General features: G+C 56.8%; 2 protein-coding genes across 2 annotated transcripts in view; both read right to left on the bottom strand.

Moving 5' to 3' along the window:
- Nucleotides 1–1,833: 1,833 nt before the first annotated feature.
- On the bottom strand, nucleotides 1,834–4,607 carry RNF227 (ring finger protein 227). The gene is made up of 2 exons (XM_059379867.1): nucleotides 4,032–4,607; nucleotides 1,834–3,427 (listed from the first exon to the last, which is right to left on the bottom strand). Exons 1-2 carry the CDS (start codon nucleotides 4,534–4,536, stop codon nucleotides 3,372–3,374), a joined length of 561 nt encoding a protein of 186 aa, XP_059235850.1. The 5' UTR covers nucleotides 4,537–4,607; the 3' UTR covers nucleotides 1,834–3,371.
- A 4,105-nt stretch (nucleotides 4,608–8,712) lies between these two features.
- KCNAB3 (potassium voltage-gated channel subfamily A regulatory beta subunit 3) overlaps nucleotides 8,713–12,261 on the bottom strand; it is a 6,884-nt gene continuing 3,335 nt past the window's right edge. Inside the window, exons 5-14 of the mRNA XM_059379905.1 lie at nucleotides 11,957–12,001; nucleotides 11,830–11,874; nucleotides 11,533–11,576; nucleotides 11,247–11,333; nucleotides 10,886–10,971; nucleotides 10,639–10,759; nucleotides 10,461–10,555; nucleotides 10,258–10,381; nucleotides 9,988–10,076; nucleotides 8,713–9,715 (exon numbers count right to left, since the gene is read on the bottom strand). Coding sequence (XP_059235888.1) covers nucleotides 9,638–9,715; nucleotides 9,988–10,076; nucleotides 10,258–10,381; nucleotides 10,461–10,555; nucleotides 10,639–10,759; nucleotides 10,886–10,971; nucleotides 11,247–11,333; nucleotides 11,533–11,576; nucleotides 11,830–11,874; nucleotides 11,957–12,001 — 814 coding nt within the window. The 3' untranslated portion in view covers nucleotides 8,713–9,637. The remainder of the gene's footprint in view (nucleotides 9,716–9,987; nucleotides 10,077–10,257; nucleotides 10,382–10,460; nucleotides 10,556–10,638; nucleotides 10,760–10,885; nucleotides 10,972–11,246; nucleotides 11,334–11,532; nucleotides 11,577–11,829; nucleotides 11,875–11,956; nucleotides 12,002–12,261) is intronic.

The raw sequence follows: 12,261 nt of genomic DNA, 5'->3' as shown, positions 1-12,261 counted from the left end.
CCACCCCTTGGGCCACCTCTGGGCTAGGTGCCCCCCTGCCCCTCTCTACGACTCCTTTGAGAAGGGCCCTTTGTCTCTCTCCACTCCCCTGCGCCTTTCCCACCACGCTTCGAAGACTGTGCTGGTGAGAAGAGGTCCCAGTGGGAGGCGGTGAAGCAGGGTCTTCCAAGTATTCCTCACCCCCCACCGAACACGCGCGGCTTCCCAAAATGTGCTGGGGGGAGGAGAGAGGCAGAGCGGTCGCCTTCACCCCTGCAGTTCGAGCTCCATCTACAGATGTGGGGCATCAGCCTCGCTGGTTCTATAGGAACTTTGGTGGGGAGAAGAGCTTTGAAGAGAGGAGGGGGACTTTAGAGAGGGAGGAAGGGAAGAGGAGAGGGGAGCTGCATGTTTCCTTCCCTTTCCTCTCCCCGAAAGGAGGGTGGAGCAGTTGCAGGGGAGGGAGTCGATTGCTGTTCAGCCTCAGAATAAAGGCGCCATTCCCTGGCTCAGTGACCTCGTGCGTACGGCATGTTGTGTTGGGGGGTTGTCTCCCCTCTCCCTAGGGACCAGGGACCCCCCCCCAAAGAGAGTGATGGTTGGGCGATACTCCCTCAAGCCAAAGAGGAGCTCCCCAATCTGTTCTAGGGTCCCGGTTGCCTAGAAAGGGTGGGAGAAAACGCTACAGGCCCGCAGTGGGGGAGCCCCCAGCTTGGGGGCTTGGGTCCTTGGAGCACTTCTACCCTCCCTCCTGAGGGCCTCGATACGGACTGAATTTGAGTGGATCAGGCAGGGGGCGTAGTCTCGGGACTGCCTTGCCTTCGGGACCAGAACAAAAGAGCAGAGGGCAGGCGGGGGAGACTTGGGCATGTCCTCCCCCCCAGGAGGGGCCGGGGACAGTGGCAGTTTGCATGGCGAACCCCCCACTTCCTCTTCGCGGCCCCTTCCCTTTCTCGCTGCCCCTTTCCCGGTCTCTTCACACCCACTCCTGGGCTGTCCTGACCCCCTCTTCTGTATCAGGTGTATTGGTTGTACATATAAATTATACTTTCCTTTCTGTGTGCTCTGTTGTTTTTGAGTGCGGGACCTCTCTGGTGGGGGGAGGGGTAAGCAAAGACCCGGTATTGCTTTCTCATGTTCCGTGTCATCCGTCTTCTGCTGGTTTTTTTGATCTCGTGACTTCCTATTTTTTTTTTTCCTTGGATCATCAACTGAAACTGAGGCTCCTTCTCCGGCCCCATCCCCCACACGAAGAGCCCGCTGGAGAGATGGAGGGTGAGCGCCAGGACGCCTATGGGGTCCTCAGGCCGAGAGCAGGGCCATGGCAGGGCTTACTGGGCAGAGGCGAAACGAGAGGGTGCCTGGCAGGATCTAAACCGCCTCGCATTCATCCTCGCATTCATACGTTTTGGAGCCTCTTTTTGCTTTCCAGTTGCCCAGTTCCCCCAGGAGTCAGCAGAGGTCAGTACAGCTCCACAGGTACAACCCCGAGTCTGCAGCAGAGCCCCCCCTTTTTAAAGAGTTGGGGGGGCGGGTCATCCTTGTAGATTTGAACTGCTAGTACCTCCCCGACACGTGCTCACTACCCCCACAGCTTCTTGGGTTGGGACCAGACACTTCGGTTTTGAGGCTAAATGCAATAAACCTGTATTGAGTACCCGCTCCCTGCCCCGAACGCCGGCAGCCACCAGTGACAGGGCAGTCACTGCTCTCTCTGCCCTCCCACCGCCAAACAAAGGCAGACATTCTGGAACAAGACCTGAGAGGGTGGGGGCTGCGCTCCGGGGAGCACTGAGAAGGGCCTCCCCCAAGAGGGAACACAGAAGCGGACTCAAGCACAAGAAGATGCCAAGATACGGTTATAAAAATGGAAGTTTATATTTCATAAATTCACATTTTTAACACAGGAAAATGTCACATAATAAATAAACTACACACACACAGGCTTCTTCAGTAACAGAACATCCCTTTACAACCTCCAGTGAAATTTATATCCTTTATACCAACTGTTCCAAATATTGCCCCCACAGAAGGGGACGTCCTAGCAAGTCTAGGACCGCAGTCAGTGCCGCTGCGCTGTTTACCTGCCTACACATCGCCCGGGGTTCTGGTTAAGGCTCAGTCTGAAGGGGAATCTGGAGATTTTGTAATTCCAGTGATGCGGCTGTGGCTCCCGCACTCTACTCTACTCTCCTAAGGTATTTATAGGATTTAAAAATAGAAAGCACCGGGTACAGGAGATGTCCAATTATGGGGCACAAGCTTAAAACTGCAAGATAAGGGGTGCCTGAGTGGGTTAAGCTTCAGACTCTGGATTTCAGCTCCGGTCATCGTGTCAGTCAGGATCATGAGCTCAAGTCCCAGGTCAGGCTCTGGGCTCAGTAGAGTGCCTGCCTGAGCGCCTTTCCCTCTCCTTCTGTCCTTCCTGCCCCCTCAAGTGCTTGCTTTAAAAAAAATTAAAAAAAAAAAAAATTTAAAAATTTAAAAAATTAATTGTAGGATACGCATCTTTTTTCCAGTCGTGACCGTATTCTCCATGTGATTGTAAAGATGACAGATAAAAAGATTAAAATGTGAGGGATGCCTGCGTGGCTCAGTTGCTTAGGCCACCGCCTTCAGCTCCGGTCATGGTCCCAGCGTCCGGGATCAAGTCCCACATCGGGCTCCTTGCTCAGCAGGGAGCCTGCTTCTCTCTCTGCCTGCCTGGTTGTGAGCGCTCTCTCTCTGACAAATACATAAATAAATAAAATCTTAAAAAAAAAAAAGATTAAAATGTGATGCCTTTACCAAACGGCTTTCCTATCCCTGGTTGGCCCTAATTAGATGCCTCAGATGAATGCCCTTTGGACCCTGATACCTGCCCTCACAGGCTGAAGAGAGACTGAAATGAAGCGAGGCACAGAGGCATCTCAATAATTTTAGGAACACACTACCATTCTGGGCAGATGAGCATACCAGCCCTGGGGGGGAAAAATATTTTTTCTCAGCTAACATGCCATAGAAGTGACAGTAACAGGACACAAAACTCGACCTCTTCGCCCTAGCTTTTTAAAAAAAATTTAAAACCACTGACACAGAATTGCTAGAATGGGCCCAATTGTTCCAAATGGCCAGAGCTGCCCTGGACAAAACCCATTCACAGCTAAGGACACATTCTCTGTCCTTCCCACGAGAATGCGGACCCGTCTCCACCATCCCGGGGCCTCTCCCCCGAGGACGCGAGCCTGGCCCAGTCAGTACACCGCGTTGCCGGGACCATTCTAGGGCGGCCCCTCCTGCCCTAGGCTTAATCCTGCAAAAGCCAATCCCGGGACGGGCGCGCGGTGGCTTGGCCTCAACCCTGCACTCCAGCGCGCCTCGAGAATGCAGCGACCACCTTCCTTCCGCCGCGGTCACAGCGTGCAGGGGCTCATGCGAGCCAAGTCCTTAATCTCCGGACAGTACAGCACTGGGGGAAACGGGGAGGGTCAGTGTCAGCGGGAGGGTGCGGCCGGGCTGGCGATCCCGGGCGCCCCCACCCCAACCCCGGCAGCCTCCCCGGGACGATTCCTGGTGCCCGGCCACCCCTGTTACACGCCGCCCCCGGCGCCCGCAGCCCCCCGCAGCCCCCCCGACAGACCCACTCACCCTCCAGCCCCCCCAGCTTCCCAAGGCCATCCCGGGAGCCCCCTAACCCCGCCATCTCCCCCGGTGCCCCCTCACCGGCCCCCCCAGCCTCCCCCGGCCATCCCGGGCGCCCCCTCCCCCCGCCATCCCCCCCGGTGCCCCCTCCCCGGCCCCCGCAGCCTCCCCCGGCGTTCCCGGGCATCCCCCCACCCCGCCTTCCCGGGAGTCCACTCACCTGTCCCCGGAGATCCCCCCACCCAGTCGCCTCCCAGGGTGCCCCCAACACCAGCCCCCCGAGACTCCCCCGTGACCCCGGGTACACCCACTCCGCCCCGGCGGCCGCACCTCACCCTCCGACCCCCGCAGCCTCCCGCGGCGATCCCGGACGCCTCCACACGCGCCCCCCACCCCCCCGCAGCCCGGCGCCTCCCCCCGCGGCCCCTCACCGTTGCTAGGCAGCGGCCGCCGCCAGCGGCGCGCGGGCGCCAGCACCCGCTCCACCAGCCGCCGGAGCGCGCGCCAGCCCGCGCTCCTGGGTAACACCCCCTCCTCTCTCTGGTCTTCGTCCTCGGCGTCGCCGCCTCCCGGGACCGGGCCGCCCGCCTCATCCGGCTTGCGCTCCGCCCGCGCTCTGTCCTCCAGCCGCGACCACAAGTCTGGGTCCACTGAGACCTCCACGACCCCGCCGCGCGGGAGCGGCGTGGGCGCGCGGCAGAAGGGGCACGTGACGACGCGGCGCAGGCGCACCACGCGCGCGGCCGCCCCGCCGCCGTCGCCGCGCGCCGCCAGCTCGCGCAGGCAGGCGGTGCAGAGCGTGTGGCCGCAGCGGGCGCGCGCCGTCCCGGGCAGGCGGCGGGGCTCGCGGCCAGCGAGGTTGAAGGGCCGGTAGCAGATGGCGCAGTCCAGCTCGCCCCGCTCCGGGACGGACGGCACCCTCACCAGGAGCTGCATGGTACCCGCCGCGGGCTCGGCCGACGCAACGAGCCGGCCCTCCTCGCGCCCGGGTCGGCTCCTGGGGCGGGCGCCGCCGCCTCCCGCCCCTTTTAATAGCGAGAGCCCGCCCCGCCCCGCGAGGCGTCACGCCGCCGGCTGGTCGCTCCCAGCCGCGGCACGCGCGGGGGCGGCGGAGGCGCGAAGCCGGGGATGCCAGCGACTGCTGAGCCGCATCAGCAGCTCCCAGCTGCGCGGCGGAGGACGGTGGGAGGCGCGCCTTCCTTTGACCCCGAACACCAAGCTGGCGCTCCCCCAGTCTGTGTGCAAATCTCCAGGACCCGGCAGCACCCCAGTCCTCGGCCGCCCACCGGTCAGGTCCCCTCAGCCCGCCTGGCCTGCTGGTTTAGTTGCGCCCTCTCCATTCACAGCCCCACCCAGACAGGCCATCAGAGCCGATGGCACTGCCTGTTCTGCCCATCTTCATGGGCTCCTGGACACTGGCACGGAGGCAGCCCTCAACTTGCTGTATTATACGCGCCCTCCTTGGCTTCTCGTAAGGCCAACTTCCCAGACTCATTCTCAAACTGCTCGCCTCTCAGCTGACATCTCAGTCTACGGAGACACCTGGATGCAGGATCCTAGATGGGCCTCCTCCCAGGAATGCTGGGAATCCTTTCCTTCCGGAGTAGCCAGACCTGGACACCCACACACCATGATGGTTTCAGCAAAGCAGCCCAGTTTGAGCTCTGACTCAGGGTGTGATTTGCCCCACGAGTAAACAGGACATAACACACAGCCTACGCTGCCTCGTGGTACCACGCCCACCTCCGACTGCCTCCCCACCCTCCTCTCCCGGACCTGCCGCCCAGGTTCTGTTGTGAAGATAGTAGGGCAGATTCTAAGGCCGGCTGGCTTGAGGACAGATTCTAGCCTCCAGCATCGGGGGTTGTGACAGCCCAAGCAAGTGACCTAACTTCTCTGGGCCGGTTGGTTTCCTCATCTGGACAGTGTGGGTATTAATGGTATTGAATGAGCAAAGTGCTTAGAACAGGGCCTGGCCCACAGAAAACAGAGCGTGCTCCCTGCTTTTATCCTGTGCCCCCAGTGTACATTGCGTTTTCTCAGTACCCAATGTTGGCAACACCCATCTCTCGGTCAGTACAAGGTGGGCTTCTCTACGCACATGGTATGGACTGGCTTTAACAAGCAGTGGGAGCTGGTTTTGTTCTTTAACTAAATTGCCACAGACCTGACAGACACTCTCTTGCAAGGAGGTATACCATTATCTGCTAGCAAATAGTTCAGAACTTCTGAGTTGTAATTTCTTCACGGTCACGTGGGGGAAGCTATCGACTTATGCCAACGATGCTCTTATGCCAACCAAACTCTTTGGCAACTTCTCTTTGGGATGTTGTTCAGAGGTCTCCTCAGATCTTGTATTTACTTATTTTAAGATTATTTATTTGAAAGGGAGAGAGAGAGAATGAGCAGGGGGAGGAGCAGAGGGAGACGGAGACTCCCCACTGAGCAGGGAGCCTGACTCAGGGCTTGATCCCTTGACCTTGAAACATGAGACTATGACCTGAGCCAAAGACAGACCCTTAACCAACTGCGCCACTCAGGCACCCTGCATCTTTTGATATCTTTGGTAGATGATTACATCTTAAACTTTTAGGGTAGATGTGTTATATAAATGTTCTACCCAAAATGTTTTGACAGTCAGAGCCTCTCTAAGTTCCAGACCTTCCTTTCTTGCTTGTCTTCAGAAACCCAAAGTGATGATCTCTCTGTCCCAAGTCCTCACTTCCTCTAGTGCTTCCCACGTCTTTCTTTACCCAGCTCCAGAAACCAAAGTGTCATCCTTAACCACCTCCTCCCCGCTGCTGTCACCTTCCTTTACCAACTTCTCAGCAAGCCCTGTTCATTTTGCCTCCTAAATGTCTCCTTGCTCCGCCAACTTTTCTCCACCCACAGCACACCACCCCGGTCCAGGCTGCCATCATCTCTTGCTCAGACCCTGGCAGGACCCTCTTCCCAAGATCACCAGTGACCTTTCCAGATCTGAAGCCTAACCAGGTCTTACCACACATCATTTCCATTCCCGTTTAGAATCTTTCAATGTGGTGATAGTTCAGTTCAGTAGCCCCAAATTCCTATGCCATGTGATTTTGCTGCTTCTCCCAGCAAAAATTGGGGTCTGTTTCCCTATCCCTGGAATCTGGGCTCAGCTCATGACTTCCTGTGACTAACAGAATATGGCAGAAGCGATGTTGTGTGAGTTCTGGGGCACAGTCCATTGGAGGCCTTGCAGCTTCTGCCTTCATCCCTTGGGATCCCAGCCCTGAGTCTGTTATGTAAGGAAATTTACTAGCAGATGAGGCTGCATGGAGAGCTGAGACGTCCCAGCCAATGGCCAGATGTAGCAATGAGGCCAGCTGATGTTCTCGCACAGTTGACCTGCCAGCTCAGTCCAGCCACACGAGTGAGCCCAGGTGGAAAGAGCAGAGGGCCCAGCCAAACCACAGAATAATGGGGGGAAAAATAAAGTTTTAAAAAGTTGTCTCTGGCCACTAAATTTGGGGGAGGGGTGATTTGTATGTATCACTGAATAACCGAAAGGAACAGCTTCCTGGTGCCCTTAGGATGAAGAAAATATTCCAAAGTGCCCGATGTGGTCTTGTATGTTCTGAACTACCCAAGTCTCCCATTCTGCTTCCATCCGCTCTTGGCACCCTCTAGCTCTGGAGACCTTTGGCGTGCATGTTCCCTTCTGCATGCTTCTCCTAGCCCTCTTGCTTTCACCTGCTGACCCTTCACCGCTGAGCACGGCCTCACCTTGTCAGATGCCACTGTAGACTCTGGAAGTGGCCCGCACCTGCCTCTGGACTTTGGACAACTTGTGTTTGTTTGCTGGCTATTCGTTGCTTTCTCCCATCCATAAACTCCGCAAAGGTGTTATGAGTCTGGTTTTGCTCACCACTGTATCCCTGTACCATAGTGGGACTCAGTAGCTAAATACTTGTTAAGTTAATGAATGAAGTCGATGACAAATACAGTAAATGTGTGACGATGGATGAAGGAAGGTCTCTTATGAGGACTTTCCAAACAGCCCCTGAAGGTAATTCCTAAAAGGACTTTTTTTTTTTTTAATGTTTTGAGCAAGGGGGGAGACATTTCTATTGAAATGAAAGAGGAGTCCTCCAAAGTAACCATTTAAGGAGAATACTATTTTGAATTTATGAATTCTTGTATGTTTATTACAGAATAACTAATCATGGTTTAGTCATCCATTGTGCCTGGTTGTTTCCTCCACAGTCTTCCAAAATGAGTGGGAGATGTTAGGAGTGGATGTAAGTATTCATTAGTTGATCTGGTTGGTTGCTAGCCAGCAAATCGCAGGCTGCTGACTTTTCTCTTTTTGGAAATTGGTTTTATGCTGCTCTCTCAGCTTCAGGATCGAGGAAGGGGTGAGGATGGGTAGAAGGGAGATGGGGAGGTTGTAATTTAAGGAAGGCAGAGAGCATCCTCTCCTGTCTTGTGATCTCTAAGGGGTGTAACTTTCCACCCACTTTGTGTCCCAGGGAAATCAGAGTCCTTTGGGGGAAGACTAAGGGTCGTTTCTGACATGATCGCATTGGAGTCTGCTTTTCTGCCGCCCTGAAAGCTGATTTTTCACTAGTTTCCCTTTTTCCTTTATGATAATTCCCTCCCTCCATGTCATCTCCACCATAGGCCAGTTTTCATCTTACCTCTCCCTCACCAAATCCCAACGCTCCAACCTCAGCTCAGCCCCTCTCATTCAGCCACAACGAAAGAGTTCCAGAGAGTTCCTCAGCATTTGTGTGGGTATCAGAAGGGAGATGAGAAGTATAGGACGAGAAGGGTGGCTAATGCAACTTTAAACAAAACAAAGACAAGGGTGTCAGAGGGAGGAGCAGCGAAACTATGAAGCCAGATCTCTGGGCTCTGAGGGGTGTGGTGACTCCAGGAAGGAAGAAAGCTGGGGACCAGGGACTGGGGTATGCGGGACCTGGGTCCTCAGCGAGGGCAGTGGCTGGCAGTGACTAGCAGCATGATGCCTTGGTCCGCAGAGAGAAAGCTCCCGCTGTAGCTAATGGCAGGGAGCTAGACAAGGGCCGGTCATCAGAGACAGAGGTCCTACCCTCCCAACCCTGCAATTTCAGACACCAGCAGTGAGGACCAAGCTGAGATTTTATTTACAGTTCCCTGGGAAAAGTCTTACAGAAGAAAGGCCAGCATTATTGCTTTAAGATTATTGCCAGGAGGAAGACTGCAGTCCTCCACTGCTAGGTAGGAAATCCTGCTACAGGCTAGAAAGTCTCTCCCCAGACATGACCATCCTAGCCCCAGGTCTCCGCTGTGACCCAAAGGCTGTCACCATGTCCTGCAAAGCACAGCCCAACTTTTCCCCAGGGCCATCCCCACTGCTTTGCCAGCACACTTCCCTTTACCTGCGTCAGGGCTGTCACTGCATCTCCCCCTCCCCACCGCCCCTCTTCTTTGCAAGAACAAAGTACTGACACTCGTGCTCAATTTAAGCGCCCCCCCCCCACCTCCGCTGGGAGGCAGGGTCCTCAACGATCAGCATTTACTTCCCGCCAGGACCAGCCTGGCTTCCTTTGTACCGAGTAACGCAAGAGCCCCAGTTCCTTTGTCCCAGCGGGAGTCGCGACTCGCTTCTTAGGTTATTACCCCTCGATGACAGCTCCAGGGCCACTTTTGAGGTAATTGGCATGTTTCCTGGATCTGCCCTGTTTTTTTGTTTTCCCCTGGGTCTCGGCGATTAGGGGAAGAAGAGAAGGGAGCGAAACCAAGGGGCAGAGAGGGGACGGCCCGGTGGTTCATGCCCGGGATTAGCAAGAGGGCCCGGCGGAGCGCATCGAGGAGGGCAGCGCACTACTTTCCCTCTCGAGCCCCACTTGCGGAAGGATATGGCTTTGTTCATGCGCATCGCTACTCGAAGCTGGGACTCGTTCGGGGGCGGGGCCTCCCTGGCGGCCGCGGCGTGGAGGGATCCGGGGCGGGCGGGAGGCAGCAGCGGGAGGCGGTCCTCGGCGGGTGCGGCGGCCCCGGTGCGGGTGCCTGCGCCCTCGACCGACTACTTCTTGGAATGCGGCTTGTTCCCCAGGAGCCCGTCTATCTCCATCACCGTCTGCGGGGTCAGCTGGCTCAGAACCTGGAGAGGAAGGCAGTGGGGTGGGGGCACGTGCTGGCTCCCCGAAGAAGGGCTAGGGGTGTGCGAGGCAGGGGCAGGGAGGTTTGGGGAGCAGCGCTGCGGGGCCAGGTGGCGGGAAAAGAACCTTGCCTTGTGGCCCCGGACCTGTCCTCTGCGGAGGGAGAGGCCTTTGTAGTGACTGACCTCCCCAGCCCATTCCGGAGTGGACAGCGAGGACATGACTTCCGGGGAAGGGGACAGAGATGGGCTCCGCCTCTGAGTCCCCAGCTCACCTGCAGGGCTCCCAGGTGTTCCATCAGCTGCTCTGCACTTGACACCCCCAGGAGGACTGAGCTGACACTCTCGCTGCGGAGACACCATGCTGGGGCCAGAGGAGAGAAGAAAGAGAACTGATGGCAACAGCCACCGTTCAGCACCCACACTTGAGGAGTGTCTCTGAGGAAGAGGTCCTCCCTAGGGGCAAACCAGTCTTGGTTTTGGGGGTGTCTTGGCAGGAGGTGAGGCCCCCCCACTCGCAGGTCCCAGGGCTGGTGGTGTCTCACCAATAGCCAGCTGGGCCACTGTGCAGCCCAGCTGGTGAGCGATGGGAAGAAGGTCCATGACTTTGGCTTGTTGCTGCTTCTTGCCACCCTCACCCTGCACCTTGTCCTTGAGCCACTGGTAGCCCTGGAGGCCAAGGAGAATGAGCACCATCCGGAGCGGCCCAGATGGCCCAGTCCTGCCATCCCAAGCCCCTAGATCTCACCTTGACAGTGGCCCTGCAGGTATCTGGGACTCGCCCATCATACTTGCTAGTGATGAGGCCACAAGCCAGAGGGGACCAAGTGACTGATCCAACACCTAAGGACAAGAGGATTGGATGTGGGGACAGGGACCTAGGTGATGGATAGGCCCAGGGAAAGGTAGGGTGGGGGGCTGCGAACCAATTTTGTGGTAGAGCTCCGGCAGCTGCGTCTCCACCTTCTCCCTCTGGAACAGGTGGTGCTCAGCTTGCTCACACACTGGGGGGATCAGATTGAACTGTCTAGCCATGGAGTAGGCCTCCTGGGTTGGGGCAGGGAAGAGATGGGGGTCAGAGCACTCTTCCCCACTCTCTTCCACTGCCCCTCCTCCGGTAGAGTGGGTTTTGGGGTGGCCATGTGAAAGGGGGAAGTGGGGTGGCACACTCACCATGATTTCCGCAGCTCCCCACCGGGATGTCCCCCAATAGAGGGCCAGGCCCTGGTTAATGACATAGGTCATGGCTCGCACAATCTCTAGGCACACGGGAGAGAGAGAACCTCCCTGTCAGGCCCCTGACATCTAGGGCTCCAGATCTGTGCACCTTGGCTGGCCCCACCAAGACCCTGGGCATCTCTATTTAATCAGAGAGATGGGGATCTGCTGTTCACCTCCCTCCCTGCCCAAGAGCGGGGGTCTGAGCCCCCCACCGTGGAGCTTGGGAGGCCTCCTGAGCAGAGGCTGGCTTCCTGCTGAGAGTTTGAGGAAGTGCTATTTTGAAGGATGGTTGGGGTGGGGGTTCTGCTTTTACCCTCCATGGGACTGTTGGGGTCTGAGCGGTTGGCGAAGACGATGTCCACGTATCCCAACTGGAGGCGCTCCAGGGATCCTTGCAAGCCTGGGGCAGGGGCGGGGGGGGGGGGGGGGGAAGGTAAGTGCTTCAGCCTCCCTTTGCTCAGGATTCAGACATTACCCTCTTGCCACAGCTGCCTAACTCCCAGCTCCCCATGCACAGCCTCCAACTCAAAGTTTCAGAGAACGTTCCCAACTCTTCTGGCTTCTGTATGCAGCCGCTCTTCCCAGCCCCGAACTCTCACCCTCGATAATGTGTTTGCGGCTCAGGCCTCGCTCGGTTTCTGCCCTGCAGGAAAAGGGAAGTCAAAGATGAGGCGTGACAAAGACAGGAGCAGAGATGGCCTGGCACCACGAGGGACTGGGATTGCACAGGTCCCCAGGGGCAGGCTGCGGATCTGGGGTGACATCCAAACCCCCGAGGGACTTGGATTGCACGGGTCCCCCAGGGGCAGGCTGCGGATCTGGGGTGACGGCCAAACCCCACCTCTCTTCACACATTTTCTATAGCTCTCCCCAAATAGAGTGTGGCAGCCACTTACTGTCCTCCCCAAAAAATCTTGGTGGTGATGACATAGCTTGATCTCCTGGAAAAAGACAAAAAGAAAGAAGCAAGAAAAGGGATTTGGGATGAGCACTTCCCTGGCAGCCCCTCAAACCCAGACTCACCTCCATCCTTTGCTCTTAAGGATGTTCCCGAGGGTTCTTTCAGCCCTGGAAGGAAGATCATGTCAGAAACACCGACCTTTCCAAGATGGCTCAGTTCCTTCCCCTCCCCCCCACTTTTCCCTTCTACCCATTTCCTTTCTGGTAAAGCAGACCATAGACCACGAGCTCATTAGGCTGTCAGCCCCATCGTGGACAAAATAAGAAGGGCTCCCAGCACTTGGGATGTGGTCATGTACTTTTCATTCATTCAGCAAGAATCAGCTGTGCATCAACTGTTGCCAAGCTCTGTTCCAGGTGTCGAAGGG

The sequence above is a fragment of the Mustela nigripes genome, chromosome 16 (assembly GCF_022355385.1).
Source record: "Mustela nigripes isolate SB6536 chromosome 16, MUSNIG.SB6536, whole genome shotgun sequence".
Lineage (NCBI taxonomy): Eukaryota > Metazoa > Chordata > Mammalia > Carnivora > Mustelidae > Mustela > Mustela nigripes.
The sequence above is the reverse complement of the archived record's forward strand: the minus strand, read 5'-3'. Positions and strand labels throughout refer to the sequence as shown.